We start from the raw sequence: 27,639 nt of genomic DNA on the forward strand, positions 1-27,639 counted from the left end.
CAGGTTAACATGACTCAGAAGAACAACATACCATGTAGATTTTGTGAAAGTGAAATTTTAAGTGCACGTAGTGTAGAGAGAAAAAAAAAAACACCAATGGAAAGGTCTATTCATAAAATGTCTTCGCTGCTCATGAACATTTATAGTGCTTGTTTTAGACATTATGCATAATGTGAGGAGGAAATGAGTCAGGTAGTTGATTCAAATAGATAATAAAAAAAAAGCCTAATGGTCAAAAGGTTTTCATAAAAGCTCTACAAACACTATAATCGTTCCTGCTGCAACACACCAAACTGTAATATAATTGCTAAAAATTGAGGGGTTTAGGTTTGCTTTCGTGGACGCCTCCCCTTCCCTTGAGGCAGCAGTGTTCTGTGTTGTTGTCCAAGCTGGACCCACCCCGGACCAAAGCCACATTGACCTTCTGCCAAGTGCCGGAAAAGTCCAATAATGATTGGAATTCCCTCATCCGCTACGCATGACTCCAATTACAGCTTCTAGTTCTGCAAGGAAAATTCTTACCGATTGAAGCACCTTGTCACCAAAAAGGAGGAGGGGTTGCGGACGCACTGGGGTGAGACATAGGGGACCAGGTATAAACATGCCCATGCACACACACAGGCATGCACACACACACACACACGCACACACACACACACACAATGTTTAGTTATGTTCATGTCATACATATTCAGTTGAACATGATTTGCAAACGCACACACACAGACGGCAGAGAACCAGTGTGTAACTGGGTGAAACCTGAGAGCACTGACCACTGCTGCGCCATCACTTTCCTGCAGAAAAGAACAGAAAAAAGTAAGAGAAAAGGAAAGAAAAGGAGATGTCTGCCAAGTAACACATCCATGAGGCCCTGCAAATGGTCTGTGCTCAATTAGGCCCCATTCATACTATAGTGAAGTAGCTCTGGGATGGAATACAAAACATATTTTGGCTCAGTCTTTACAGTCGACCTCAGTCAGTTTTGGTGTGAGCAAACATTCATTTGCGTCAGCATGGTGTCTAACATCCACCATCATTTAATATCAATTAGAAGTTATTGGCAAAAAAATACACAGTTAATCCTCTCAATTTTAAATCGAGCAATAACACGATAGGTGGGACAATAGACAGAGGCTAACCATAATTCTCATTTTTCTTGCGTTGACACTGCTAGGCAGAGAAGCTCAGCACAACAGAATATGAAATAAAAAAAGTGCCAAGTGCCTTTGATCACAATCAGCAAAAAGCCAAAGGGGAGGGAAGGAAAGGAAGGCAGAACTTGCAGGGGATAAAAAGCCACAGTCGAGGAGAAGAATGCTGTCGGTCGGTGGCTCGGTCAGCATTAAAAATAGCTGCCAAAAAAGCAGGGAGGCTGGAGATTGGGGAGTATGGGAAGCCAGCGGGAGGAGGAAAGGGAAGAAGAGGTAGAAGACAGTGGTTTATTATATGAAACCATTCATCCCTCGTGCTTCTCCGATGTCCGCAGATGGCCAGCAGACCCCTACAGCCACGTGTGACTCTGCATAAAGCTAGCCTGCCGCCTATGGAGACTTTACCAAGAATTTAATAAGCTCACGAGGGAAACGTAAAGCTCTTGGTGCTGACTGCTGAGGTGTTAAACAATTGTGTTGTGTGTGCTCGGACTAAGCATGTGATTACACAAAGGTTGTATTTTCGAGTCTGTAAATACCTTGTACGTACGCATGTGTGCTTATATCTGTGTGTTTGCAATCATATGTATATAAAAAAATAAAAATAAAGAACGGGACTTGGCTATATAGCATGTGTGACAGTTAGCAGCAGGCTAGAATTAAGCTGGCCTGTAATTAGAATCAGTCATTTGGAAACCTCTGTACCAGTGACTCATACATTCTGTCCAAACACTGCTGCACAGCCACCACCAACGATACTTCATTCGAGCCAGCACCCAGCTCGCATCCCACATACGGTAGTTACAGATGGACATACAACCTGTAACTAGCCCGGGTGTCTGTCTGCACACGTCATCCCATCACCGTCACATTTTCACTTCTCAGGTGAGCCCAGCTGATGGCTCCCTGCAGTTCTTTCACCCAAGCTGCTGGACTCCCTTTTACTGCCCTGATAAATTCATTTTACCACACAGTCTGACATTTCCTATATATCTTAATGACACAGCTGGGACCTTGAAAGGCTGTGTTTTACTGAAGATTTATCATCGTCTCAGTAGCAGACTAAAGCTGGGAACTACGGCGGGGTTTTCCTCTTTGAAATTGTGCACCACCTCACACATAGAATAGATGTAGTACCAATATGGCCAGGTGACTGTTGAGTGTCATTTGTAAACTGAGGAAAAACAAAAAAAAGGAAGGTGTCCGTTTGTATATTTTGCAGAGTGAGGTAAAAGGCTATTACATTGAACAAATCAATCATATTAGAAGTGTCAAGATTTAATCTTTAAACACTTAATACTAAAAGACGATCAGTGAAGATTATTCTTTGTGCATTCCTATCCTGCTACCATCAGGAAAGAACACAATTAAGATCGTCCACAATATGTCACCCAGTAAGAGTCAGGTTATCTTTGGAAAGAACTAGTTCATACGACGCGTTGTTCCACCTCAGCGTAAAGCAAATGTGTTCATAGCTGTTCTGAATGGCCACACAATACGGGGTGAAAAGCTGGCCGTCGTAACGAGGCGGGGGACGGATATGATATGGTTTAAATATGGGGATAACAGCACACATTTTCAGACAGATTCAGAATGGAAAAAGGGAGCTTGATAGAGATGTTCAAACGCTGAACACTTTTTCAGCTCCACACACCAGTCACAGCGTGAAGTGGGTGTGAAGAGTGAAGATTGTCGATTTCGAAAAGTTACAAAAATCACAAGGGATTTCTCCAATATAAAAACACACAACACTTTGCAGTCATCCCAGTGGACTCAAAAGGGACTACCTTTATGTTGAGTATACTCACCATCCACTGCTTGCCTCAGCACCTGAAGTTTTCTCTGTCTCTCCTTTATCCTGTCATAGGCTCCAGTGAGGCCCGAGCCTACCGACAGGGCTGAGTTGTAATGAGGCTTCCTACTCTTCAGCCCACCAAACTCAGAGAAGCGAGAATCCCTCTCCCTGGATGCCCGCAAGGGCGATTTGCGCCTGCCCATGGAGTGGGTACTTATGGCACTGCTGCCCCTCCGCGCATCCTCCAAAGCACCAAAACGAAGAGCCTCTGGGTCAATGCAAGCCAAATCCACAGAGGAAGCCCAGTTCTTCCTTGCCCGACTGGGGCCCAGTTCCCCACTGTGGAAGGGTAAAGACCTTCGGTCCAGTTCCACGGGCCGGCCCTTTTGCTGGGGGTGAAGGGGGTGCAGATAGGGATAGGAGTGCTGGTGCTCTAGTGAGGGGGGTTTGGGGTAGAATTCTGTGGGGGATTCAGAGTTGGGGTAATACTCAGAAGGGTAATACTGAAGGACTGCCCCATCCTCCCCCTTCAACAGGTCCTGGATTGGCAGAGAGCCCATGGAACGACTGAGGCCCCGGTTAAGAGACGTCTGCTCCTGACTTCTGGCTCTGTAGCGCTCCAGTACCCTGGGGGCAGCACTCCTCCCTGAGAACAGGAGAGGACCAAAATGTTATTGAACTAGAAGAAGAAGAAGCTCACACTGGCACAACTCAAAGCCTCAAAACACAGATTATTTTATTTGTTTCACCAAATCTTCATTTTTAATACCAGCAAAATAAAATAATTCGGCAGGTATTTAAAAAAGGAAAATAAACCTGATTGCAAAGAGATAAAAGTTCTGAACATATTTATTTTTCATATTATACAGATAGTATGAGAGATAATCGGATGATCATCCCCAGTGGATCACATTATTATTTTCAATACAGAAAGTGGTAGAGGGGAGGACCTAGAGAGGGATTAACAAGGATTTATAAAATAGTACGCCTCATTACGCCTAAGTGCCTGTCCAACCTGGCATCCATTTCTAACAGCATCAGAATGACATGACCACTAAACACGGCACCATCGACTATAGATCCCCCCCCCTCCCTGAACAGACAGAGCACCTGCTGCACACCTCTCATGGCTCCTCTACTAAAAGAGAAGAAATGCAGCTACAGTAAATGAATATGTGTGTAACTATAGATGTAGTATGCAAAACTGTATATTATGACCCTAACCCTGACACAGTGCTGGTTAGATGAATGTGATCGATGTGTTCCACTTTTTTTCCTTTATAAATTCACCTTAAATTCTAATAATGGTTTGTGCCTCAACTGAATTTCCCATTATTTGTTGGATTTGAAGGCATTTAATTAGAATAAAGTAGCAGCAATAGGAATGTTCTGTTATACAGCCCCCCAGGGGTAATAGTGTAGCAAACATTTATGGCAAATAACTAATTAATTTGTAAAGTAAACCAACAACAGCATAAGGAAAACAAATTAAATGACATGCTGATTTTGACCTCAACAGTCCGTTTTGTTCAGTAGCTAAGATTCCCCATTATTTATCAAACAAACCAACAATAGAGCATATGGCACCACAATAACACTTTCTGGAACAGGTGTCCAGCCCATCTATCACTGTGTCTTTCGTAAAACTCAATAATGAATGTTGCTTGCTTTGACTGTTCATTTACATTTTAAGTTTGTCTTTCCAGACAAGCTGTATATAAACTGCTGCCAGTGACAGCTCTTGTTTTAGAGAGAAAGAGATAAACAGAAGGCAAACATGTGCATGAGAAGGAGCAACAACAAGAGAAAGAGAGATGTAGAAATGAGAGAGCAGAGGGAGACTGAAGTCCTGTTAAAAAAAACAAAAAAAACAAACACTGCATGTGGTGGTTTAATCTACAAAGCATATGCTTGGTCTTAACAGGGAAACAGATCAAAGTCAGACAGGCTGTCTTCCAGGAACTCAGGGAAGCACACAAGGACTGGATTGAGAAAAATTGAAAAAACAGGATGCGTTTTATTTCTTTAAAAAAAAAAAAAAGTCAATTGTTGCCACAAGATGTTCAGCTAATACTTGTTTGAACTACAGCAATGAAGAAATGGAAACATGAAAAAATCCAACATGTAAAAAAAGACAATGACTTAAGTTCCCTTAGCAGCAATAACAACTTGGAGCTTCTGGCATACAGGCGGGAGAGAGCTGCTCCTTAAGAAGAGAGGAGCTTAAGAACTGAGTAATACTCTTTGCACGTACTTTCCCTAAGGCTGGCTTGGTGCTCAACCAGGGAAACAAAGCACTGATACAAACAGCAGACCAGCAGCTTCACTGGTGACTCCAAAATATGCATCTGTAATCAATGCCATGCCATGCTTACATAATCGGGACAACAGCCATGTTTGTGCTGCGCTCTCCTTTCCATGGCCTGGAAAAATGCCAGAGTTCTCTCAGAAACCACTGGGAAGATTTGGTCATATTTTCCTGAATTAAATCCGATTCAAGGTTGCAGCGTGTTATTCCTCATCTACTTTCGATTCTTTCCCACAAACTCAGAAAGTGAGGATGTAAGTGATGAATTGCTAGAGAACCAGGGAAGGCATTTACGTCAAATTCTCTCAAACAACTTGAAACAACAAACTACACAGAACTTAGATCAACAAAAACAATAAGTGTTTTTGAAGACTAATAGAAACCAGAGTCCTTCTACACCACAGAGAAGTTCCTTTGACAACAAACCAAGCAAATACAGCTCTGTGTTCAATGTGTGTGTGTGTGTGTGTGTGTGTGTGTAGCTCATCTTACCTGAGGGCAAGCCCTTTCCCCTCAGCCTCTCCCGAATCTCCTTACTCCGCTCTGGAAGAGACTCTCTATCAGTCAGCAGACCGTCCAGCTGAGAGAAAGACAGCGGCAAGAGAAAGTAAGAGAGAAAGAAAAACAAAGAGCGGGCGTGAAAAAAGCAGGACAAAGCAAGGAGGGAAAAAACATTCCCTCTGACTCATCCATCCTGAAATCATGTTCTATCAGCATGAGTCCCATTATTAGTTGCGTAAGTCGCCAAACTACTGTGTTTTGATAATTGACTTTTAACTTGCACTAAGGCTAGGATAAAGCTTAAAGTGTAGCATCTTGTATACGAACCACAAAAAAAAGAAAAGAATGCTTACCTGGGAAAGGCTGCCCAGTACCAAGCGGACCAGTTTTCTGATATAGGAGAAGGGAGGGTCACAACTGGAGTTTCTAATGTGTTTGCTGCAGATGTCCAGCACCGTGCGCAACGACATTCGACTCAATGTAACATCATCACACATGTTGAGAAGCAGGCTGTTTAGGTGTTCCCCCAACTTCATAGGCTGCACAGAAAACATAATGAAGACAGTTAACATACAGACAGTGACAGGAGCAGAATGTAAAGTGACAAGCTCTATTGGTATCTTCGAATCTGATATGTCATCATGTTCCATTATGTTCAGATAAGGAGGCAGAGCTAAGCTTTGCCAGCATGGCACAAACCCATCACCTACTTTACATTTCCATCTACTCCAGGTTTTAGATTAAAAGCCTAGGCTAAGCCTCTCTTTTTAACTCGATGTGACGATAAATACTTTTCCATCTAAAACATGGCAAATGTGTTCATATAGTGCCGAGTTTGTGATGATTTTAAAATCAGTGTCACCAAGATATAAAAACCTGGTTTTGTAGTACTAAATCCTAACCTGTGGGCGGTACTCCCTCACAAATGTGAACACTGTGTTTTACACCTGGCCGGGAATACATTGTGAGCCAGACCATCTCCAAACGACTTGGCAGATTCAAACACATTCCAGAGTGCATTTACAGCTTGCACCTTTTTTTTTTTTTTTTACTCCAGATGTGATATTCAGATGCAGATCTCATCCAAAAAAAGACAGATTCTACAAAAAGATTACAAGGTCTGCTTTCAATATGGAGTTGAGGCATTTGGGCTGCAAAAAAAGCACAATTGAAATGTTGATCCACTTCAAATTAAAGCTGGAGTGTGAGACTTTTACATATAAATGAACGTCTGTTACATTCAAGCCCTTGCCAAACGAGTTCACACCATGCTGATTAAGCCTTTTGCAGCCAGGAAAGGCTTTCTGCAGTTCACAGAATAATGGAGTTGTGGTGTCTAGAGTCTGTGGCGACTTCCCCGTGCGAGCACACGTATGCCTGCAGGTGAGCTCGCCCCATCTCCACTGCCCCCAGGAGCACTCTTATAAAGTCTTCCTGAGCAATTTTCTTTTGTATCTGGAGCGTTCACTCCTGAAACCGTTCTTGAACGCTTCTTAGGATTTCCTGCCATACTCCTAGCTCCGTCGCTATAGTCTCTCCTATATGGTAATGACCATCACAGCCAGAGGGGGAAGATAAAAGTTCTACACTGCAGCTTTAATAGTACTATTAAGTATTAAAAAGGTGTAAGTTACGACACACAAGTTCCTTCAAGGTCCACCTTCTCATTCGGAGAATGAACAGAGAGGCTCTCTTAGCTAACCTTTAGGCCACCACTGCCCCAAATGATCAGGCCCCAATTTGTAAGGAAGCATCCTTGGTAATGATTTACCTGACTTTGAGGGATCTCATAGTCTGCTCCCCAGAACAGGGTCATCCCCAGAGAGTACATGTGCATCTGTGAAAGAAATATCACAAAACCTTCATAAGCAGCACTTAGACTTGTTTCAATCCTTGTCTCTTAAGAACAAAGTACATACATTTAAGGGTAAAGCTAATAGTGAGCACAAGATGAGGAAGATACAGTTTAGTTTCATTCAGATAAACTATTAAAATAAGTCTGTCCTATGTGAAAGAAAGAGAGACAGACTGAGCTGGAGTGCAATACAAGTTGAATTCATTTTATATATTTGGAAAGGAAAAAGACAGGGGCTTTCAGCCTAAATCCAAAAACATTTTCCATTTTCCTCTCCTTATTACTCTGCACTCATAGCCTGAGAGAGAAATCACTTCCCCTGAATGTTAGGCTTGGTAGAGGAAAGAATAATTCAGGGATTGCCAAAGAATGCAACATAGCCTTCAAGGTCTTTTAGGAACAGAGGTTAAGTGCAGACTTAAAGACACGCTCGCACTCTTGAAAAATGTGGAAATTTAACAGCCACTCATTATAAGCAACAATACCACCCCAAATGTAAAAAAGAAAAGGAAAATTGTAGCACTCGCAGCTGACGTATGTTTATCCACAGTCAGTGATAATGACAGAAACAGATTAGATTTTCGACACCGAAATAACTCAGCTGGGGAAACTGACTCAGCACAAAACTGTGTTGAGGTCTGTGGGGCCGTGCCAGAGACGGGAATCCAGTCATGCAAGGTTTTAACTCTTCTACCAGTGAGGCAGAGTCAAATACAGGGGCGGGGTTCTGTGCTCATGTAAAAGAAGTGGCACATTGCAGGAGATAATATGGTTGCTCGCGATTTCGTACTCAGGTGTGCAAATTATTAATATGCACGTTTAGAGTTTTATGGCGTTGTGTTACTCAAGCAAGAAAGTGCTCTGGTTAAAAACATAACAACGGTGGTTTCTACACCTACCATTTGACAAATAAGAAACAACATGGAAAGCTAACAAATAGGGATGTAAACGATGCAGGTTTCATATTACAAAACAGCTTTGCAAGTGTTTCATGAGGAGGGAAATGCATTTAACCCATACACACAATTTGTTTTGGTGAGACACACTGATGAGACAGTACAAGACTGTGGTTAGACTGTACTTGAAATGAATGTGAAGTTAAAAGTAAAAGTTATTTACCACGATATTACTGAAAACATATGAGAATTAACACAAGATTTGTGAACAGGTGATAAAAGCTCACACCAGCGACGCATTAGAAGATAAACAACATATAAGGTTCTGTCACCACATAGGTTATGTAAAGGTTTATATACCTTCTCTATATCAGAGATTGAAGTCAAGGAGCCGCCTTCCAGGACCTCTGGAGGTGTGAAGGCTCTTAAATCCTGCTGGGTGACATACTCGTCTGTGAATGAGATGTTGCCAGAGGGCATGAGCAGGAGGGACCAGGGAGAGATGATGAAGCCCATGGCTGTAGGGTCTGGAGAGGGACACAGACAATTCAACCAGAGATATGATCAAGAACAAAAGACAGGAAAAAACATTTTCACACATGTCACACATGCACACACAGAGTTAAAGTGAAGTACTGTGTTTTCAAGCTCAATACTAGCATCAAATTGTGTCTGAGCATTCACAGTCTCAAAGCAGCAACTGCAGACATATCCAACCACAGTGGATGTTTCTCGCTAAGGCTTCGGCATTTATGGAAACTCAAGATGATTGAAGTAAACAAAAACACATGTTGCTTTCTTAGCCTGCAAGAAAATAACTGTTGAGGCATAGAAGCAGAAAGGAATGGCTACACAGCGTAATTCTCTTTTCCTACAAAGCCACAGCTAGCGCTATGGTTAGAGAGCGTTTTAAAAATATACAAAGGAATGTTTGAGCAGCGCTGCAAAATTCTTTTCTTTCACTGATACTTCACTCCGAGAGGAGCCGTGAGACGAACAGAGGAACTGGATTTGAGGCACCAAATATCTGCTTTCAAAAGCTGGAATTTACTAAGTAAATATAAGTTTCCTGTTTAAAACTCGTGTGACCATTTGAAGATCTTACTCAAAAGTAGACTGGGTTACTAGGTGTCTCCTACACTAAACCTTTGCTCTGGATAAGCAGGAAAGGAGCTGAGCACAAGTGCATGACTCTTGATGGACGACAAACTAAATCAACAGTTTTAATAAACTGCAGATATATAATCAGAAGACATATCTGATGGGAAAAACAGGACTTGGGCATGCACCATTTGATTCGCTACTCACTTCAAAAAAAAGGACCACAAATTGTACAACTGTAAGTTATTTATTCCTTAATGTAGTCTGTCAGTCTGATAAGCTATCTGAGCTATCAGAATACTATCTACTATTATACTAAGAGGCTTCCTTCTAAAAGTAGATGCTCACAAACTGTGCATTCAATGGCACAGCACACATGCCATGAGAGTGACAGACAGATGTAGAGCAGTAGATGGCCTTCACAGATAACCGAGCACGATAGCAGGTAGAGAGACAAACAGCAACAACAGCACTCCATTGTGGAAACGCTGATTTCTATTTGACCTGAAATATTCTACACACAAAAGTCACGAGGAGCAATTCCTCTAACAAATCAGAAATATTCACACAATGTTTGAAACGTGTCTGAAAAGTCATGTAAAGATTTGCAAAATCCACACATTAGGATACAGCCTGACGTTCACTGCACCACAGATGGATACAGAAACAAAAAGCATCGAACAGTATGGCATTTCCTGCTAAAGTTTCATCTGCCTCAGCAAAACAAAGGTATTTCCTTTTCTTGTCGTTATGCTTTTTAGGCACAAACCAGCAAAACTCCTTCTCCATTACTTTTCATAACTGACGACATCAAAAAAATTATTTTACAAATTTAAGCCTAGATGGCTGCTGTTATTAATCCAATTTTGTGCTAAACATACTTCTTTACATAGCTCAGTGACTCCATAATAGCTGGTTCCAACATCTGCTCTTCAAATTTAAGCTTCACTCAGCAGTCTAAAACTGTACACATGAGAGGCCACAATTTACTCAGTATAGCTACACAACTACACTCTGAAGGAAAAAGAAGAACGTGCCAACCATCACAATACCATGTTAAGATTATTAAAGTATCCAGCCTTGCATTTTTCCTTAATATGTTCAGAACTTTGTCTCAGAAGCCTTCATATTTAATCTTTTGTTGTAAATGTGACCTCAGCATAAAATGCATATTTACAGGCCACACTGATGAGGGAATTCCTACAGCACGCCAGGATCGTCTGCAGTGAAAACCAGTCGGCAAAACTGCAAGTTGAGGTCAAGCTGGTTTTATGCGCACAACTAAATCTTGCTTACGGTTTCATGGAAATTCACAGGCCGAGCTTAGGTGACACAATTACTGTATAGCCAACATAAATCAGGTGATACAGTTTCCTATGAGAATAGGCACCATTCAGACTCCTTTACAACAAAGAGGGCACTGCAGTGCCTGATGACTCACTTCCTGTCCAATGTTTCCAAGGTAAACCTCCCTTAGTCACCCCTGCTGAGATTCTCTAGAATTGGGCAGACTTATCTCTTTGGTTTCAAGAACAAAATCACACTTACAGGAAATAAATGACTCACAATTATTTATTTCTTAAAGTCTGTTTGTTTAGTCTTGTTTTGAGTTGACGACTCAATGCGCTGCCACATGAAACAATTTGTCACACAATTTGGACACCAGGAGATTTTTCGTTCAGCCCCTTCATTTAAACAAAGTAGTGTGAACGGATTTAGAGAATTGGCCGTTCAAAGACAGGACAGGAAGGACACAAATATGTAGACAAATAAGTGTGAACTTCTGTGCTTATGTGTAATCTTTTCTAGGAGAAATCTTGATTCCACATTTTCATACCTTTGTGAAAGAGTTCCTGGAGGCTCTCAGCACTCTGGCTGAGCACTGCCCAGACCTCCTCCTCCTGGAGCGGACCTCCTCGAACCTCCAAGGCTTCTGCCAGAGACACATGCATCTTCCCTGTGCAAGCAGAGAGAGAGAGGACACGATTTATACCGGAAAATGAACACACAGAAATATAGAAATAAGCTTCAACTATAAAGGGCACATGCTTTCTTTACACGATAGGAGCCTCTGGCACAAGGTGAAATCAGGCCGGAAAACATACAGAGCATCTACACATCACATCTTGTGCTAATCAGAACAATATATCATTCACTTATTCATTAAAAATTAAACACTAGATTGATCAATGTGTCAGTAATCAACATATTCTGTTAGAATGAACAACTGAAAAAGAAAAACAGGTTTTATTTTCATTTCAATTCAGTTAAAAAACATAATCCTGTAAGAATCCACACACTACTTGTCCTGGCTGGCCTGACAAAATTAATAAGCCCATTTTGCCGCATCACTACAACAACCATCAGCATTGCTGCACTTAAAACCGTTTTCTCATCAACATTGCTCTCATATGCCCTTGGGCAAAAATCTTCTAAGAAAGGTAGGGCGTCTTATCATCTTCATCACACACACACACACCTTTACTTGAGTTACATTCAACAAAGCAGCAGTTTATTACTTGGAGCCTCTACCAGCTTCTAAGAATTAAGAAAGCAGATTCCAAGTGAAGTGGATATTGATATAGAAAAGCAAAACACCACTTTTTTTTTATTGTAAGTAATAGCTCACACTTCTGTTTTCCTGACTGCATGTCCTAACACTATAACTGGGTCACGTTCAAGCTAGGTAGTTTATATTATCTTGTGGAAGGCTGTGATACAGTGTAGTGATTGTGTAGTATAGAATTCAAAACATAATCACACAACAGTATCTACAGACACACACACACACACACACATGCCTCAACATGCTATGTCTACTGGCGAAACGTTGAACTCATGTGACCCACAGGCTGATTTTCATATGTTTTAATATGAAGTCACAAAAGGTAAGACATCCTTTTTTAGGTTTTGGTGTCTTTTGTCAGCTGTAACTGCAAACCTAACAAGTGGTCCACATGTAATGGGGATTGGTGAGCTTAAAATGCCATAAACCAGCTGAAAGTCAGCCGTATGGGACCCTGAATTAGAGAAATGACACATTCTGAGTTAATCTTTCATATATCACTTTTTCTCTCTAAACCCTGGCTAATGTGCTGCAGTGTAAATTATGTTTAATCTTCCATATACAGCCATGACGTGAAGCAAATGTAAGTAAAACAGGAAGCTCCCGTTTCTACTGACTGATTCTAGCTGAGCAGAAACTATTACTTGTATGCGGTAAGAGAAAAAGCAGATAAGCGTAGCTGTAGTTTTACAAATAAAACAATAATTTTTAGCAGAAGTGACGTGTTGAGGTATTAAAATGGCATAAAACTCATCATCTGACAGCACTACCATCACTTCATTTTGATTACACTTGGCACTATCAGCCAAAACTGGTGCATCCTGCTTGCAAACCAATCATTTTACAACAGCAGAGTACGTGGAACATCTCCAAACGGCATAAGTGTGCAGGATTTTCCATTTCACAACAGTGCGCAAAACAGATGGACACTTGATATGGGCCTATGACAAAAAAGATATATCACTACTTGCTTTCAAGATTCAACTGTTTTAATTGTTACATGCTCACACAATGTGCAGTGAAAAGCAGGCTGACATACATTAGAGGCTGTGCAAAAAAGAATTACAAAAAATTAATTCAAAGATGTATATAGCTATATCTATATGAATGATTTAGAAAATATATGTGGGGCCTTGTAATATAGTAATTTAAGGTATCATGTAGTGTACTGTCTACTATACTCTACAGTCTTTGTAAAGCCAAAAGAAGGTTACTCAAATTCACCGTTTGTTGTGGTTTCACTGCCCAACCAGACTTGTTGTGGACAACAAATCTAAAATCCATGAAACCTTCTTTGAAGTTGCCAAAGTCACTTTCAAATTATATTTTTCCCTCGTGCCCAATGACCTCAAAAGGCTTAAAATTTAGTGTGAGGCTTAAACATTTTAGACAGTCATGGTACAATATAACAAGAAACTCTTTTCAGTCAAAAGCTTGTGGAACTCGAAGATCACTTAACTGAAAATAAAATCCATATTCATAGCTTTTCTGATGTTTTGAGCTTTTACGGTCTGTTTTTCGCTTCTTTCCCACACATCTGAGCAAACCCACATTAAAATACAGCACAGGGTATATTTGGACTCGTTAGATCACAGCTTTCACACGGGATTTTATAAATCAAACACAAAAACATAGCAGATGAAAACACAGGAAATGAGGCATAATTCCCATGCAAGATCAACCAAATATAACTCATGTCTGGGTACAAAAGTACACGAGAGCACATTTTATCAACGTTCATCTTCTATAGTACCACTGCCCTTAAAAAACAATAACACATTTTTCAAATGTTTCTTTATAAAGTAAAGCCAAAATGCAAACCGTGACAAAACTACAGACACGTGTCTGTTCCATAGAGATTGGTAGGTGGACACAATTTTACAGCTGAACAGCAAAGATGCCCAAAAGTAGTGTGTCAGATCACATATCTGTGTTCTGTGATGTTGCTATATTGCAGTTTTGCTAACTACAATGCACTTGTTTTTGATGAAAAATAAAAACGTACATTTATTCAAAGAAGTTCAAATTTTACAATTGACGTCAGCGATATTCAGTCACAGGAACAACCATGACTAAAGGCACCAGTATATTTAAAAAGCTTGTCGGATGGTTGGACAGCTTTAGAAACTCCATTTCTCACACCTTTCCAACACTGGAATTGTGCTTCTTTTTTTGTAACTTTCCAAAACCGACAATCACAGTCATGCAGCGATTGGACAGGTCAGTGGAACACCGAAGTCATTGGGGTATATCATTTAGGAACCATAACTGTCTGTACTAAATGTTGTGCCAAACCATTCAGTAGTTGTTGAGATATTTCAGTCCGGACCAAAGCGGTGGACCCAACCAACTGACTGACAGATGAACATTGCCATCCCTGAAGCCACGTTACTAAAAAAAAGTACCAAAGTTGACTCAATATTGTAAAACGAAGCGATGCACCGCTTTTGTTGCGTTTAGAATTAGGAGCTAAATTTGAGCGTAGTATTCATCCATAAACACTTCAAATAAACTGGGTCAGCAGCCTCATTAGTGTTGGGCTTTATTACTGAAAGCAATATATGAAACAAAGTCCTTTCTATTAATCCAAGTTTGTAGAAGAGAGTTAATGAGTAAGCATGTCCCAGGCCTAAATGTTTATGCAGGAATGCAGGTTAACCATGCTGATCAATGGGAGGCGTGAAGTCCGAGGAGAAGTGGGTTACTACCCATCTTGCTCATTACCCATGAGAATGGGGAGAGCGGGTGCTGTGAAGACTGATTGTTTTGTGGCCCTTGTTATTTCAACAGAGACCTACAGTGGAATGTTTTTTATCCGCACTGAGGCTGCTGTGCAGGCCAGCTCCTCTCGCATTGGACTATGGTCGTGCTCATTATTGAGGGGGCTTAGGAGGCAGCGGCCCAAAACAGCGAGAGCAGACAGCCTTCACCACTTCAGCGCCTCATTCTCCTTTTCTTTTTCAAACAGTGGGGATGTTTGTTCCCAGGTATTCCCACACTATAGCTAGAAAGAAAAACCTAAACAAGGCTTAGCCTGCTGCTGCTAAGTGTTTGAAAGTCTTGGCCACAGTCACAAGGATTTTAAAGAAAATAATCCTGGAAACGTGATAGTTCTTTTTACTCTGCACTTAGGTGAAGCTTTTCCTTTCCTCCCACCTTCCTGTCTGTGACACAGCTACAACCCATGAAATGGATTTGAAACAATTCCTTGAAGAATTGCCCTTTGCCAAAAAGATCCAAATAATTTCAGTTTCTGCTGCTTTCTTTCAGTGTTCTCTACATTTGCCAGGAACAAGAAGATCAGAAAAACATGAACATCTTTTGCTCTTAAACGTTTCTTTGATCCTAAATCTTTTGAAAACTGGAGTAGCTTCACTTTAAAGTAAATCGGACATAAAAAAACGCCATATTCTACTTCAATATCCAAAAGCATAACTCATAGCATAAGATATGAGAAGGAATTTGTTTATATCCTCCAAACATCAGAACTGTGGTCTCAGCTGGCAAACACATTTGGCACAGAAGCCAATGTGAAGAGGTAGTCTTCGCCAACATTGAGGTGAAAATCTTCCTGAAGTCATTCATGCCAGGAAAATTTAACAACAAACTCTGTGTGAACCTCTATTCCCAGAATCATACTGTATTATGCAGACTGCAAGCACACGATTCAAATTCAAAACACACACGGTGTCTAGAAAGGCCTGGATCAGAATATCTTTTAAACAAACATGACTTGATGATGCAAACCAAAACCCAGAAGTATCCTGATAAACTGAAGAAATAAAAGTTAAAATTAATGCTCATGAATATACAGTAGTTGATGTATTCTTCCACAAAGCTGTTTACAGAGTGTCGCTGCTTTCACAGCTGTGACTCACTAAAGTGACTTGTGAAGAATACAGTAGCGGAAATTAAACAGAAGTGGCGACTCACCTAAATAAAAAGGGAGAGCCGGTGGTTGGTTTTTATTAATCCTAACCCTCTTACAATTTAGTCAATTAGCCGACATGCTTCCGAGATTTTCTTATAATGAATTTAACACAGGGTTGTTGATGGACACTGGCCATTATTACAGCACTGTGCCTGGTACCGTCCAGTTATGAACTGGTTGTCCAGGTACAGTAAGCCACCCTGGATGTTTTGTTTTTCAGCTCAGCCAGGGTCAGGAAAAAGCCAGAAAGAGAGCCATGACTATTCCATGATTATCAGCCCAGCTCTGGACCGACGGCCCTCACTTCTCATTTTGGTCTTGACCTCATCCGCTCCATTTCTGTTAATCACAGGGTTGCTATGAGTACCGTGACATCCAGAGCATGGTTTTGCAAAACCTCACTTGACACCCCCCCTCTTCCCACACACACACACACACACACACACACACACACCAGTGAATATTTCCCCCATTTTTTCCTATGATGATGCTCACACCAACTCCATCATAACCACTTAAGATGGGAATGTTCATCTTGCTCCATCACACAGACTCCCCACCTTTAGGCTTGAATGACATATTCAAAACCCTCATGACCTTTGACTTTAAGCTAACTTTACTACTTTTCTATGGTAATGAAGGGGGAGGGGGTACACACTGCCTTCCTACAACCCCCATAAAGCCTTCAGCCTGCACTGACATATTATGCCTCTAAAAGGCTTTGTTAAGGGTTAAACATGTTGACAAAAATGTTGACCATTTTCTTGAAATTACACAAAAAGTGCTGGTGGCGGAGACAGCCTGTTATTTTTATAGTGGTGTCTCCTCCCTCCCAAACTTAAAATACAGTTTCTGGTGTGGTCAAAGATGCCCCATGTCATCAGTAGGAGCAGCATTGTTGTGACGTTAACACGTTAAATATAGCAATACTTTCAGGTCCAGACATACGAAATATCAACTAACAGACTGTTGACTAGCATTAAAGTAGCTAGCTAACAGCATTGTCAGCGTTGTTTTAGATGTTTGAGCCACAACAGACTCAATTCCTCAGTTTTCCCGGGGACCGTTGCTGGCAACCGTTGCGCTAAAGTTAGCTAACTTTTTGTCCCATCACGTTTTAAGTGCTTAAACTTACCAGTCGAGAAGAGCTACAAAATCACTTGAAAGGAAAAATGTTCGTACTCCGACGAGGCTATGAGTGCGCACACAAACGGGACCAGAGGCCATCCCATCCACAAAGCAACATCTTGGGTAGTGGTTGACTATGCGGCGGCGGCGGCGGCGAGGCAGCCGAGCAACAGGTCTCCGCGGCGCGTTCAGCTTTATAAATCCACTACACTGGCAGGTATTACAATCCGAGCGGCCGCAGATAAAAACAAAAACAAATCTCTTCCTCGGAAATTTCTCAAAACAAGTCGTGTTTGAATGGCCACAACACAGCTTTGAGCTCTCTCCAAGCGCAGCCAAGTCACCATTACCGAGGAGCGGAGTAAACCCCTCCTTTAGCGCAGCTAGCGTGGGCTGACTGGGAGTAACAAGACACCTTACTATGGCTGTCCATTGGCTCTCTGCGAGGGCACTGTCATTTAACCGTTTCTATAGTAACACACAACTGGGAGTAAAATGTACAGTGAGCTTGGATCCTGCAGGAAGAATCGGGTTTGTTAAATGTTTTTTATATAGCTTTCAAACTTTTTTATACGCAGCAAACCCCAACATGTTTGCCTATGTAAACTAAAAATCTGTTTCAATGGATTTTCTCAAAAACAAAAAAACAAAAAGAGGGAAATTAGATGCAGATGTGGGTGTGAATTAGACTAAATGTGTTACTCTATAGCTATTTCCCTCTAAAACATCATGCACACATGAGATGTAATTTAAAATGACAATTAATGCAAAAGATGAAAATCACTACTCTCAAAGTTATTAGATTGTGTATCATTTGGTATTTCCTTCACTACTGGGATCCTGTGAAGGAGTCGACCTTTTCCAATCTCAATAAAGATCCATCCTATATTTCAGTATTTCCCACAACATCAAAGTTGTTTAGTTGTTAGTCAGGAAGCAATTCACTGCTGAGTACTTCCTTCCTTTGGTGCACTTCAAAGCTGCCTCATTTATGGACTGTGTTGCGCCATCTAGTGGCTGTTAGTCACCATTACATGCTGCCTTATATAAATGGTGGCTGTGTTGAAAGGGTTATCTCTGCCTGCCTGTGCCTGTCAGTGCTCTAAAAAAGGCATGATTATTATCACCAACCATGCACTGCAATGATAAGACTGGATTACTTGATTAACACGATTTTTTTCCACAATTGATATTCAATGTATTGAACATTTTAGAAGCTGATGCCTATTGCATTTGAGTTCCATCCATGTTTTTGCATAAGTATACAACATTAAGGATGTAATATTGTAATTTTTTGGGTTTATAGTTCTGAATGCAGTCTAACAGCCATTTCTTGTAACAATTTTACTATTCAGGCCAATCTATGATCCCATGTAATAATAGGAATTGAGCAATAAGACACATTTGAGCCCTTTATACCAGTGTGTTGTTCATCCATATTAAATTTTTTGATTGCATTGAGTACATCTTAGTAACTAGTGAATGGTTAAAATGTAGTGAATGTCCTTGCCTCAATAATGGAACTTGACTGGACTTTAATTTTTTACCCTCCTCTTCATCTCCAGGTCATGGCATTTCCAAGAAAAAGAGGAGGAGAATAAATTGAGTCATTGTGTAGTTGTCGATCCTATCCTTGGTATGTGTGCTCTCCTGACTATCACCGGGGCAACCTGTCCCAATAAAGTGCATGCGGTAGCTAGTGATTTACAATAAAGTGTCTAATATTTAATGTATTGGCCTATTTTCACTTCTGACAAGCTTGGAAATATATTAGTGTCCAATAAACTGCTGCCAAAGAGATCAGTTATTCTCATTTAACCCAATAGATTTGAATCATTACCTCAGACAGAGAGGCCCCATCAGGAGACTGATAGGCCTAACAGGGTCTGGTAAGTAATGTACCATAAAGTGCAACCAAGGGGTTCTGAATTTTGGGATTTCTTCTTCCTTCTATTTCTGTCAGTACTGCCCTTAATACCTCCTCATCAGTGCTGGTCTTAATCCCGAGGGCAATTTGCCTTGAAAGAGTAGGCTATGCCTGTTCTGACAGTCTTGGAAATGTGGGGCACCTGGTAGAGTGAAGGCATGTGGTTTGCTGACGGGCGACTAGCCTTTGAGTCCAGCTGGAGAGCATTAAAAACTTTCCTGGAGCCTTTGAAACTAGTTCCTTGGTCTGCGTAGAGTTCAAATAAAAACTTGCCACGTTTGGCAATAAAATGTCAGAGAGCCATTAGAAATTATTTTTAATAAATGTTTGCACCTCTGGTGGTCATGCATGTAAAGGTTTTCTCATGCGTGTGCCCTACCTAGTACAAAAAGATCATTTGGATGTATAGTATCTTATTCAAGCAGACTTCTGTGATGAGTGTTTCTGAATTTAACTCATGTTAGATGACTCTCCTGGCTACTGTCCCACCCGTTTTTCAAGTGGCTTAGCTCACTGGAGAATCAGTGTACAATGGATTGCAACAAGGCAGCTGCCTCTGGCTCTGATTGGTTGCCCTGTGGAGTGGCTGAGTACTGACATTCATCAGCTCAGTCTGGGATTGATAGTGCTGTGGTGCTGGCAAAACATAGTTTTGATGTGCTATAAGAGACCCCAGTCTTCTGACTGAGTTGCTAGCATGAGGAACATGGATCCTTGCTTTTAAACATCAGCTTGAAGAAGAGCCAGGTTCACACAATCTGATGTTGGATTTTAGATGCATCATGATGCACATTTTAAATCCACATTCTTGTTGTGTTTGGACAAACTTTTAATCAAGATTATGCGTCACAATCGCCCTCGCTGATGTATGACATTTCACAATCACCTACATGGTAAAAGAAATGTTAGAAAACAAGTCATTTAAGCAAATGGGATGCAACAACAATGCTTTTCTCCGACACAAGCTGATAGCTGCTGCCTGAGGAGATGCAGTAAGCTGGAATTCCATAGAAAACATATTTCAATTACCTCTCACTGCTGCAGAAGTCAACAATGTCAAACGTTTTATTAATCTTCTTAATAAACCGAGGTCAGGACATATCTCATTGTCGGCAGCCAGGCAACCTTTTACCCTGAGTTTAGGAAATTATAATTCCACCTTCTTTTAGCCCTCTTCAGGCTAATGTCTGCCATGTTTTAATGAATGTTTTGTTTTTCCACCCACCTAATCGTTGAGCTCTGCGCCTCATGCAAATACTGAGAATGTTATTCAAGTGTGTGAGGTTGCAAGTGTCCTGCCAATACTGACAACTTTTGTCACATCAATAACTAATATGTTCATATTACCAGTGTTGTCTGGACTAAATGCAGCCTGCTCAACATCAAACAGTAGACAAAACAAGTTAGCAACATATAGCGAGCTAAACATCCCATGTTTTCCCCGAGGAAGTCTTTGGAAACCTAAACAAAGCTAGAAAATGTGTCATGTTCCTCTTTTTCAAGTCAGGTAGTAATGCAAAATACAATGTAGAAATAAATACATGCAATACAACAGAAGTTTCAGAAGGACTACCATACATGATTATATAGATATTACTTTTGTTTTAAGTTGCAGACACAATAAAAAACTAATAGCTCATCTCTGAAATGACTATAAATGTAAACTTAGTGCAAAGAATTAAGCAATAAAAGAAATAACATTCAAAATCTATATACATTCAAAATACTTATGAAAATATATATGTGCAGAAGTAATTTTAGTAGTTCTATGTTCATTTTGTATATGCTGCTTGTTGCTGTATGCATTGTATGTTTTGTATGTTTTTTTAGTAATGAAATGTGTAGTATTCATATCTACACAGGGAGCGGGTCCTCTTCCACAGAGTCTGCTATGTTGCACCGCCATGTTACTACAGTGTTTCGACATTACCTGTAGTTCACCGCAATTCTCCGACACACTTGTAAACCTGTTGTAAGTCTTGTAGAGGGAAGGGTGAGCGGAGGCGTGTTAAATGTGTTGCAATCTGCAACCACAACACTAGATAGGCCTACTGCCAAAACCTACACACTGTCCCTTTAACTGTAAAATAAGAAACCACACTTCAACGGTATGCAATTCCTTAACTCTCACATTGACATAGTTTTCAATAAACTACAACATCATAATATAATTCCACCCTCAGATCTTCAGTGTCCCCATCTGGCCCCCCCTATGAACAAGGTGGTCACTGCACTGTTGTCAAAATGAGTTGGCCCGATGAGAGAAGTGAGATGTGGGCAGCTTAGTGAGACAAACCCTAAACAATAACAAGCGGTTACATATTCTCTTTGAGCCTCATGATCGCACTGGCGGGCGGGACGGTACAGGATGGGATCAGAGAGATGCTCCTACACGCCCCTCCCGTCCAGAGACACAGCCTGCATGTGATCTCTCTCTCTCTCTCTCTCTCTCTCTCTCTCTCTCTCTCTCTCTCTCTCTCTCTCTCTCTCTCTGCTCGGGCTTTGACGTCAGACCTGTGCGGTTGCTGTGGCAACATATTTCCCTATACCCCCTTCCTCTTCCCTCCTTCTCTCTCTGCGCTCGTAGGTCCACAATGGTACATCCAGCATCTTGCAGCACAATGGTAACAAGGTGGTGATCTGAGGAAGGAGAGTGATTCAGCATCAGCAAACATCGGTTCTGTCCCACCTCTGCTTTTTTTCTTTCCTCATCGTCTTTTTAAATGTATTTTTAAGTAGCTTTCTTTTTTTCCCACCCCTTTGCCATCTTTCTAAACGTTTAAAGTAAGCCTTCAGATATGGTCACCGCAATGTTTCTCGTCGGGATGTTTTGAGAACTGTCACCGGACTGGGATCGTCATCAGCTGGCACGGAATGGTAAGGCCGGGTGTTTGTTTAATGTGGATGCGATGCTTGCACCCCAGCTGCCTGGAGGGTGGAGTGATGCATATTGATCGGAAGGGAAGGTTAATGAAGTCCACTAGCGATGCCTCGGTGGGAAAGGGGACAGCGTCCAAAAAAAACCCCCATCTTGATACATACACCACCGCGGGTGTTGTTTTATAACTACAGCACTGTGCGGGGATGTCATTATGACGTTAGTCTTGACCTGACAAAATGTTGTGCATCTGCTCTCCATCTCCATCCTTACAGGCATCCTGCAAGAAGCTTAACTATTACAGAGTTTAATCAGTTTGTTCCTAAACGGGCATTAAGAATAACATCACAAAATAGGCTGATGTCTACTTCTCATTGTTGTTTATTATATTCTGACTTTAAAATCTGCACCATTTATTTCTGTGAACCCTATATATCCTAACTGACGAGTGTCAGGCTGAATAAACACTGTTGTGAAGCACATTATGCATTTTTGATTAGAAGTGCAGGGGTGGTGCAAATTCTCTTCAAAACACAAGGCTTACATGGGCTCCATACTGTAGGCCTACATGCAGAGTTTATCCCTCCTCCCCCTCAGAAGTCAGCTGCGCACCTTGTGCATTATGCAGACCATCACTACTTCACCAGGGATATGGGACCAGCCTCAGATCCATCATAAGTGCTAGAAAAGCAGATCGCCGTGTTCTCAGCAGTCTCAATTAATGGTGATTTGTTGATTTATATAGGTATTTTCCCTCAGCCGTGGCTTTGATACTGGTGCCTTAAGTGTTTGTGGTGCATATTAAGGGATGGTTTAAGTGATATCTGGAGGCTTTGTCATTCAAACACATAACGCAGAGGGGATGGGGTGTTATTCAAACTAATGTGGGTTACATTATGTGCAGGAAACATTGAGTTAAAAGAGATGCAGCCACAGAGGAAGGTCATTTCTCCAAATTTGTTTTGAGACATTTTTAATGCACATTATTGGAACAACATTTCATTTGACTGTAAAGCAGCCTTGCACTATTGTGCTGATTGCACAGGTATGCTGGAACAGACAACAGGTTTTGTTGTTTGGCTTATATTTTCACATTCTATCACGTACCTGTTTGGTGCATGCCCACATCCCCGGTGTTGCGCCGTGCCGTCAGTGAGTCGGTGAAGGTTTTAAGGAATCACAACAAACTCTCCATGTACAGGAAAAGAGAGAGGTTTTTAGCGCTGTGACCTTGGCTGCTGAATTATTCAGGAAGAGGCTTCGATGCTTGTGAAAGTGCTGCAGGGAACATGTTTAACAATTAAACAAAGAGTTTATGAGTGTTGTGCAGCGGCTAAAGGGAGTGATTTAATAGATAAATAGGTTCAACTTGCGTCTCTTTCTCCATCTTCATCATTAGCTTGAGGAGAATCATGTGTCTTGAATAGTTCTTCAATGTTTCTGCTTCAGTTTATAAAACAATCTGTTTTATTTGAGGTAGTAGCCACTGCAGGTCTACACGAAACCATATTTACTGATATTGATTTTTAGGTAGGCAACTTGTCTATCCAACGGAGGATCATCAATGGAAATAGCCAGCAGCAGAATAATGTTATCTTGCAGTAGATGATGCTTGCATTTTAATTCCATTTTGTTTTGCAGACTTTGGAGCATCAGTATACTAATCCTTTGTTATGTAACAATATAAGGCATTGTATTAAGATGAGATAATGGTGGGGTTGCAGGCACACTTAATCAGCAAAGGAAGAAACTAGGCCAACAACTAATGATTATATTAATTATGAATTAATCTGCCAATTATTTCCCTGAATCATTGTCTGGTCTGTTGATGTGTTGAAATAGTTCAATAGTTCAATAGTACATTTTCAAATGTCTTGTTTTGTCCGACCAACAGTTTAAAACCCAAATATATTCAGTTTGCAACGGTGCAAATCTTCACAATTAAGAAGTTTACATTATAGGGGCCTATGACAATAATTTGATTATTAGAATAGTTGCTGATTATTGTTTTGATGATCGACTGATTGTTTCAGCTCTAAAAGGACATTTAATTTAAGGAATTAGAATTAGAGAAATTCTTAACAGCACGAGCTATCGTGGAAATATTATGTTTTCAGAGGGAGAGGAGCATTTTTGTGATTTGCCATAACAAATAATGATCAATAATTAAATACCAGTCCAGTTCAGAATAGCTGGTATGACCGTTTATAGAGGCTGAATGTGAGAAGTCCGACTATTCCCAAAACAATTCTTCCTAACCATCAATTACTTAAATGTCATCATCAGTCTTTTGGGGGCCATTCCTCCGTGGTTCTCATGATTATATGGAAGGTCAAAGTCGCCATTAGAAGAGGATGGATTCCTGAGAAACACTGCCATAGTCTGTCATCACCCAATGTCCCCGACTTGTTGTTCATTGCTGTGTATTTATGTGGTCCTAATAATCCATCCCTACATGTAGTAATGGTATTTTCAACAGTTGTCTGTTGGTACATAACCAAATAAGGAGGGGGAAAATAATAATTTGATTAAGAAGGAGGTTGTATGACAGAAATAAATGCATGTTAGTGTGAGGAGATAAATCATCCAGCATCACCTTTTTGAAGAATTAAATCTCAAGGGTTATTGTTTTTGCACGAGAAGGATTTTGTCTTTATCGCTGATGTAATGTTTCGTTTATAGAATTAAGCCAACATTAATATGTTTACCAGAAGAAACGCACTTGAGTTTTATATAACCCTGCCTGTTGTCAAAATGTGCTTTTTTTTAATGCTTTTATGATTATAACATTAAAGCTCACGCTATTATTATTTCTGTTGTGGACAATTAATGTTTAGTTGACCATATTTAGATCTGACATTAAAGCTGTGTGTGGGACTGTGTGTCTGTGTGTAACTCTTTCATTGACACTGCAGTCTTATTCTTATAAATAAAATGTAATCATTTCTGCATGAAAGTTGATTCCCCGTAGGCTGTAGTATTGCTTACCACTACAGACAAACAGAGAAATGTGCCTGCACAGTGAGATGCACAGTTACATAATTAGATTTGATCTGACAAAAATGCGGCTTTTATTTGCTTTGCAGATAGCTGAGTGCAACACTTTAAGCTGTGATAGATTCAGTCCCAATCTCCCCGCAGCACATCTGTAAAGAGACTTTAGAGTCACTAAGGGTCAGACGTTGTAGCTACTCAAAGGATTTTAAAGGGGACATTCATTCCAGACTAAATACAATGCTATAAACCTCCTTTATATCACCAAACCTTCTCTCAATGCACTTTGCTATTAGGATGCATGAATGAGTGACTTGGGCAAATGTTAGTACATCAAGTACAAGGTGTGGTAAACTCTAGTGAGAGAATAGACATACCTTTGCAGCAGTGAACTATTTTAGAAAGCATTATCTACTGTAACCATGGCATCAGGATAGCGCTGTGATCATGCCAAATGAAATATTTCTATCGTGTTATAGATGAATATTCAGGAAGTTGTTTCACAGAAGGCTCAGGGGTTTCAAAAATAATCAGTTCTTTGTTTCAGATTCTGTTTGAAAAGCTGTAAATCGGACGAATGTGCTCATGCACCTGCCAAAAGCTGTGCATGTTGCTACCGTGCGGCTTATGAGAAACTTGTAGTGTAAGCAGTTTTTCAGCTTACATGTCTGTTGTTTACCTGAAATGAATCGAGGGATGTGAGTGAGACGACAGACGAGAGCACAGACAGAGAGGATAAATGTATTTCAGCTGTAAAGAAACAAAATCGATAAGATGTCAGTGAGCATTCAGATTCTCACAGCCTGCAGATGAGCTCGGGAGTCGGTGCTGTCTTGTTTTGCTGGCTGTATCTGCAGTTTGAAGTGCTTCTCTTCCCCTCCCCTGAGCCCAAATGGGAGGCTGTACTGCGTTTGGCTCGGGCTGCACAGTAAAGACAAGGCAAGGCTGCATACTGCAGGAGAGGCTGAGGCTGCTGAACCAAGCACTCACAATGGAGCTCAGAGGGAGGGGGAGGGGAGACGGTTGCAGCGAGACTGGGAGCCTGGGAGCAGGAATGGTGGGAGCGAAGGGAGGGACAAAAGACAGGCAGGAAAAGGGAGAACGCAGGCTCTCATCAGTATTGAGGATGGAGGGAAGAATGAAGACATAGATGGAGGTTGTTGTGGTGCGCATTGTGACATTCACAAAGTGTGAACGCATGACAGAGGGAAGGAGAGTGGTGAGAGGAGAGGAAACAAAGATGGATACGACAGGAAACAATAACACTGGTGTGTAGGACAGGCAGGCACATTGTGTTTTACCAGTAGCCCTCTGCTGCTATAACAGTGAATCAACCTATTTAATGCAGACATAAAACATTGTCTATATATCAGATGATATGTGGCTGAAACACACAACCATGACATGTGATCCTGTATGATATACTGTGGGCTATGCTGAGTCAGGAACAGTCTGTAAAATGCATCCTGCAAGCAGAGTGGATGATAATGGCTGCATCTCATTGTTTTATATTTCAAACACCTGCTGCGGTAACACTGTTGCCACACATGATAGTCCCTTTTTTTCAGCAATCCATGTAAAATGTTGAAATTCTCTTTCATTTTGAGATACTTCACTACTGTTTCACTGATCAAACACACCTTCCAGACATGGGACATTTCAGTAGATATTGGCATGACGTGTCCCCTGGCTGCACTTTTCCAACAAGTAATGAAACGGACTCTCTCAGACACACAGGAAATATCTCATATCCTGTAGTTCAATAATATTGTCTATGGTTTTTAACCTTACCACTCTAAAGCTCTAAATCAGATAAATGGGCATATACACCTGATGCTGCGCCAAGGCTGGAAAAAACATCTCACCTTTGCTGGAAGCATTTTATGTCAGATGTAAATAGATTGGATAATAACAATTAGTATTACAGATCCACACATTTGTTGGCTTTTATACCTAGGCATAGAAAGAGTTTTTATTGTAGGGTCTGTTGCTTCTGATGTTGTCTTGTTGTCATTGATCTAACTTGGTTAATCAGGCGTAGGGATTCATTATGTGAAATTATACCAGAAACCTTTTTGAATACAGAAATGGTAGACAAGTACTGTTGCGTAAAGTAATATTTGGGAGGGATAATTCAATTAATTCTTCTTTTCTTTTACTGCAAACATTTGAATCATCACAGTAATGTCATGTATGTTGTCTCCATTCTATGCAATGCACAATAGACCCCCAATAGACTCAGTGGTATGTATTACTGGAGCACTTAAAGGTCATTCATTATATCTGTGCATATATATAGCTAAAATACCTGCTGTGAAACGGGTCTATGACAGGCACCTGACACCTAAATGGAATGCAGCCATTTTTATTGTTATTAGTAAAAAATTACAGTCTAAGTACAAAGATGAAAACGTTCATGTGGACTGCTGGCACCATGGCTGCAAGGCCACCGTCGCTGGTGGTTACTAAAATAAATAAATACATTCCAAAACTAACAATTCAGCTAATTTAACAGGAGTTGTACACTATTTCGTAACACAACAAAAGTAGCTTTTTTAAGCTATTTATCTAGTGTGACTACGTGAAAGCAGCATAAACTGCAAGACAT

At 40.8% G+C, this 27,639-nt stretch overlaps 2 protein-coding genes across 10 annotated transcripts in view; one reads left to right on the forward strand and one right to left on the reverse strand.

Moving 5' to 3' along the window:
- ptpn13 (protein tyrosine phosphatase non-receptor type 13) overlaps positions 1-17,641 on the reverse strand; it is a 41,786-nt gene extending 24,145 nt beyond the window's left edge. For all 3 annotated transcript variants that reach the window (XM_029444466.1, XM_029444465.1, XM_029444464.1), the window contains exons 1-7: positions 17,240-17,641; positions 11,445-11,564; positions 8,867-9,033; positions 7,527-7,592; positions 6,109-6,294; positions 5,747-5,834; positions 2,960-3,592 (exon numbers count right to left, since the gene is read on the reverse strand). In XM_029444466.1, coding sequence (XP_029300326.1) covers positions 2,960-3,592; positions 5,747-5,834; positions 6,109-6,294; positions 7,527-7,592; positions 8,867-9,033; positions 11,445-11,559 — 1,255 coding nt within the window. In that variant the 5' untranslated portion in view covers positions 11,560-11,564; positions 17,240-17,641. The remainder of the gene's footprint in view (positions 1-2,959; positions 3,593-5,746; positions 5,835-6,108; positions 6,295-7,526; positions 7,593-8,866; positions 9,034-11,444; positions 11,565-17,239) is intronic.
- Positions 17,642-21,694: 4,053 nt separating this feature from the next.
- Positions 21,695-27,639, forward strand: part of mapk10 (mitogen-activated protein kinase 10) — a 31,889-nt gene continuing 25,944 nt past the window's right edge. For 2 of the 7 annotated variants that reach the window (XM_029444527.1, XM_029444526.1), the window contains exon 1: positions 21,696-22,036. In XM_029444527.1, coding sequence (XP_029300387.1) covers positions 22,034-22,036 — 3 coding nt within the window. In that variant the 5' untranslated portion in view covers positions 21,696-22,033. Of the gene's footprint in view, positions 22,037-27,639 lie in introns of all 7 variants that reach the window. The other 5 variants (XM_029444525.1, XM_029444520.1, XM_029444521.1 and 2 more) reach the window with 4 other exon arrangements.

Source organism: Cottoperca gobio, chromosome 12, assembly GCF_900634415.1.
Source record: "Cottoperca gobio chromosome 12, fCotGob3.1, whole genome shotgun sequence".
In the NCBI taxonomy this organism is placed as follows: Eukaryota; Metazoa; Chordata; class Actinopteri; order Perciformes; family Bovichtidae; genus Cottoperca; species Cottoperca gobio.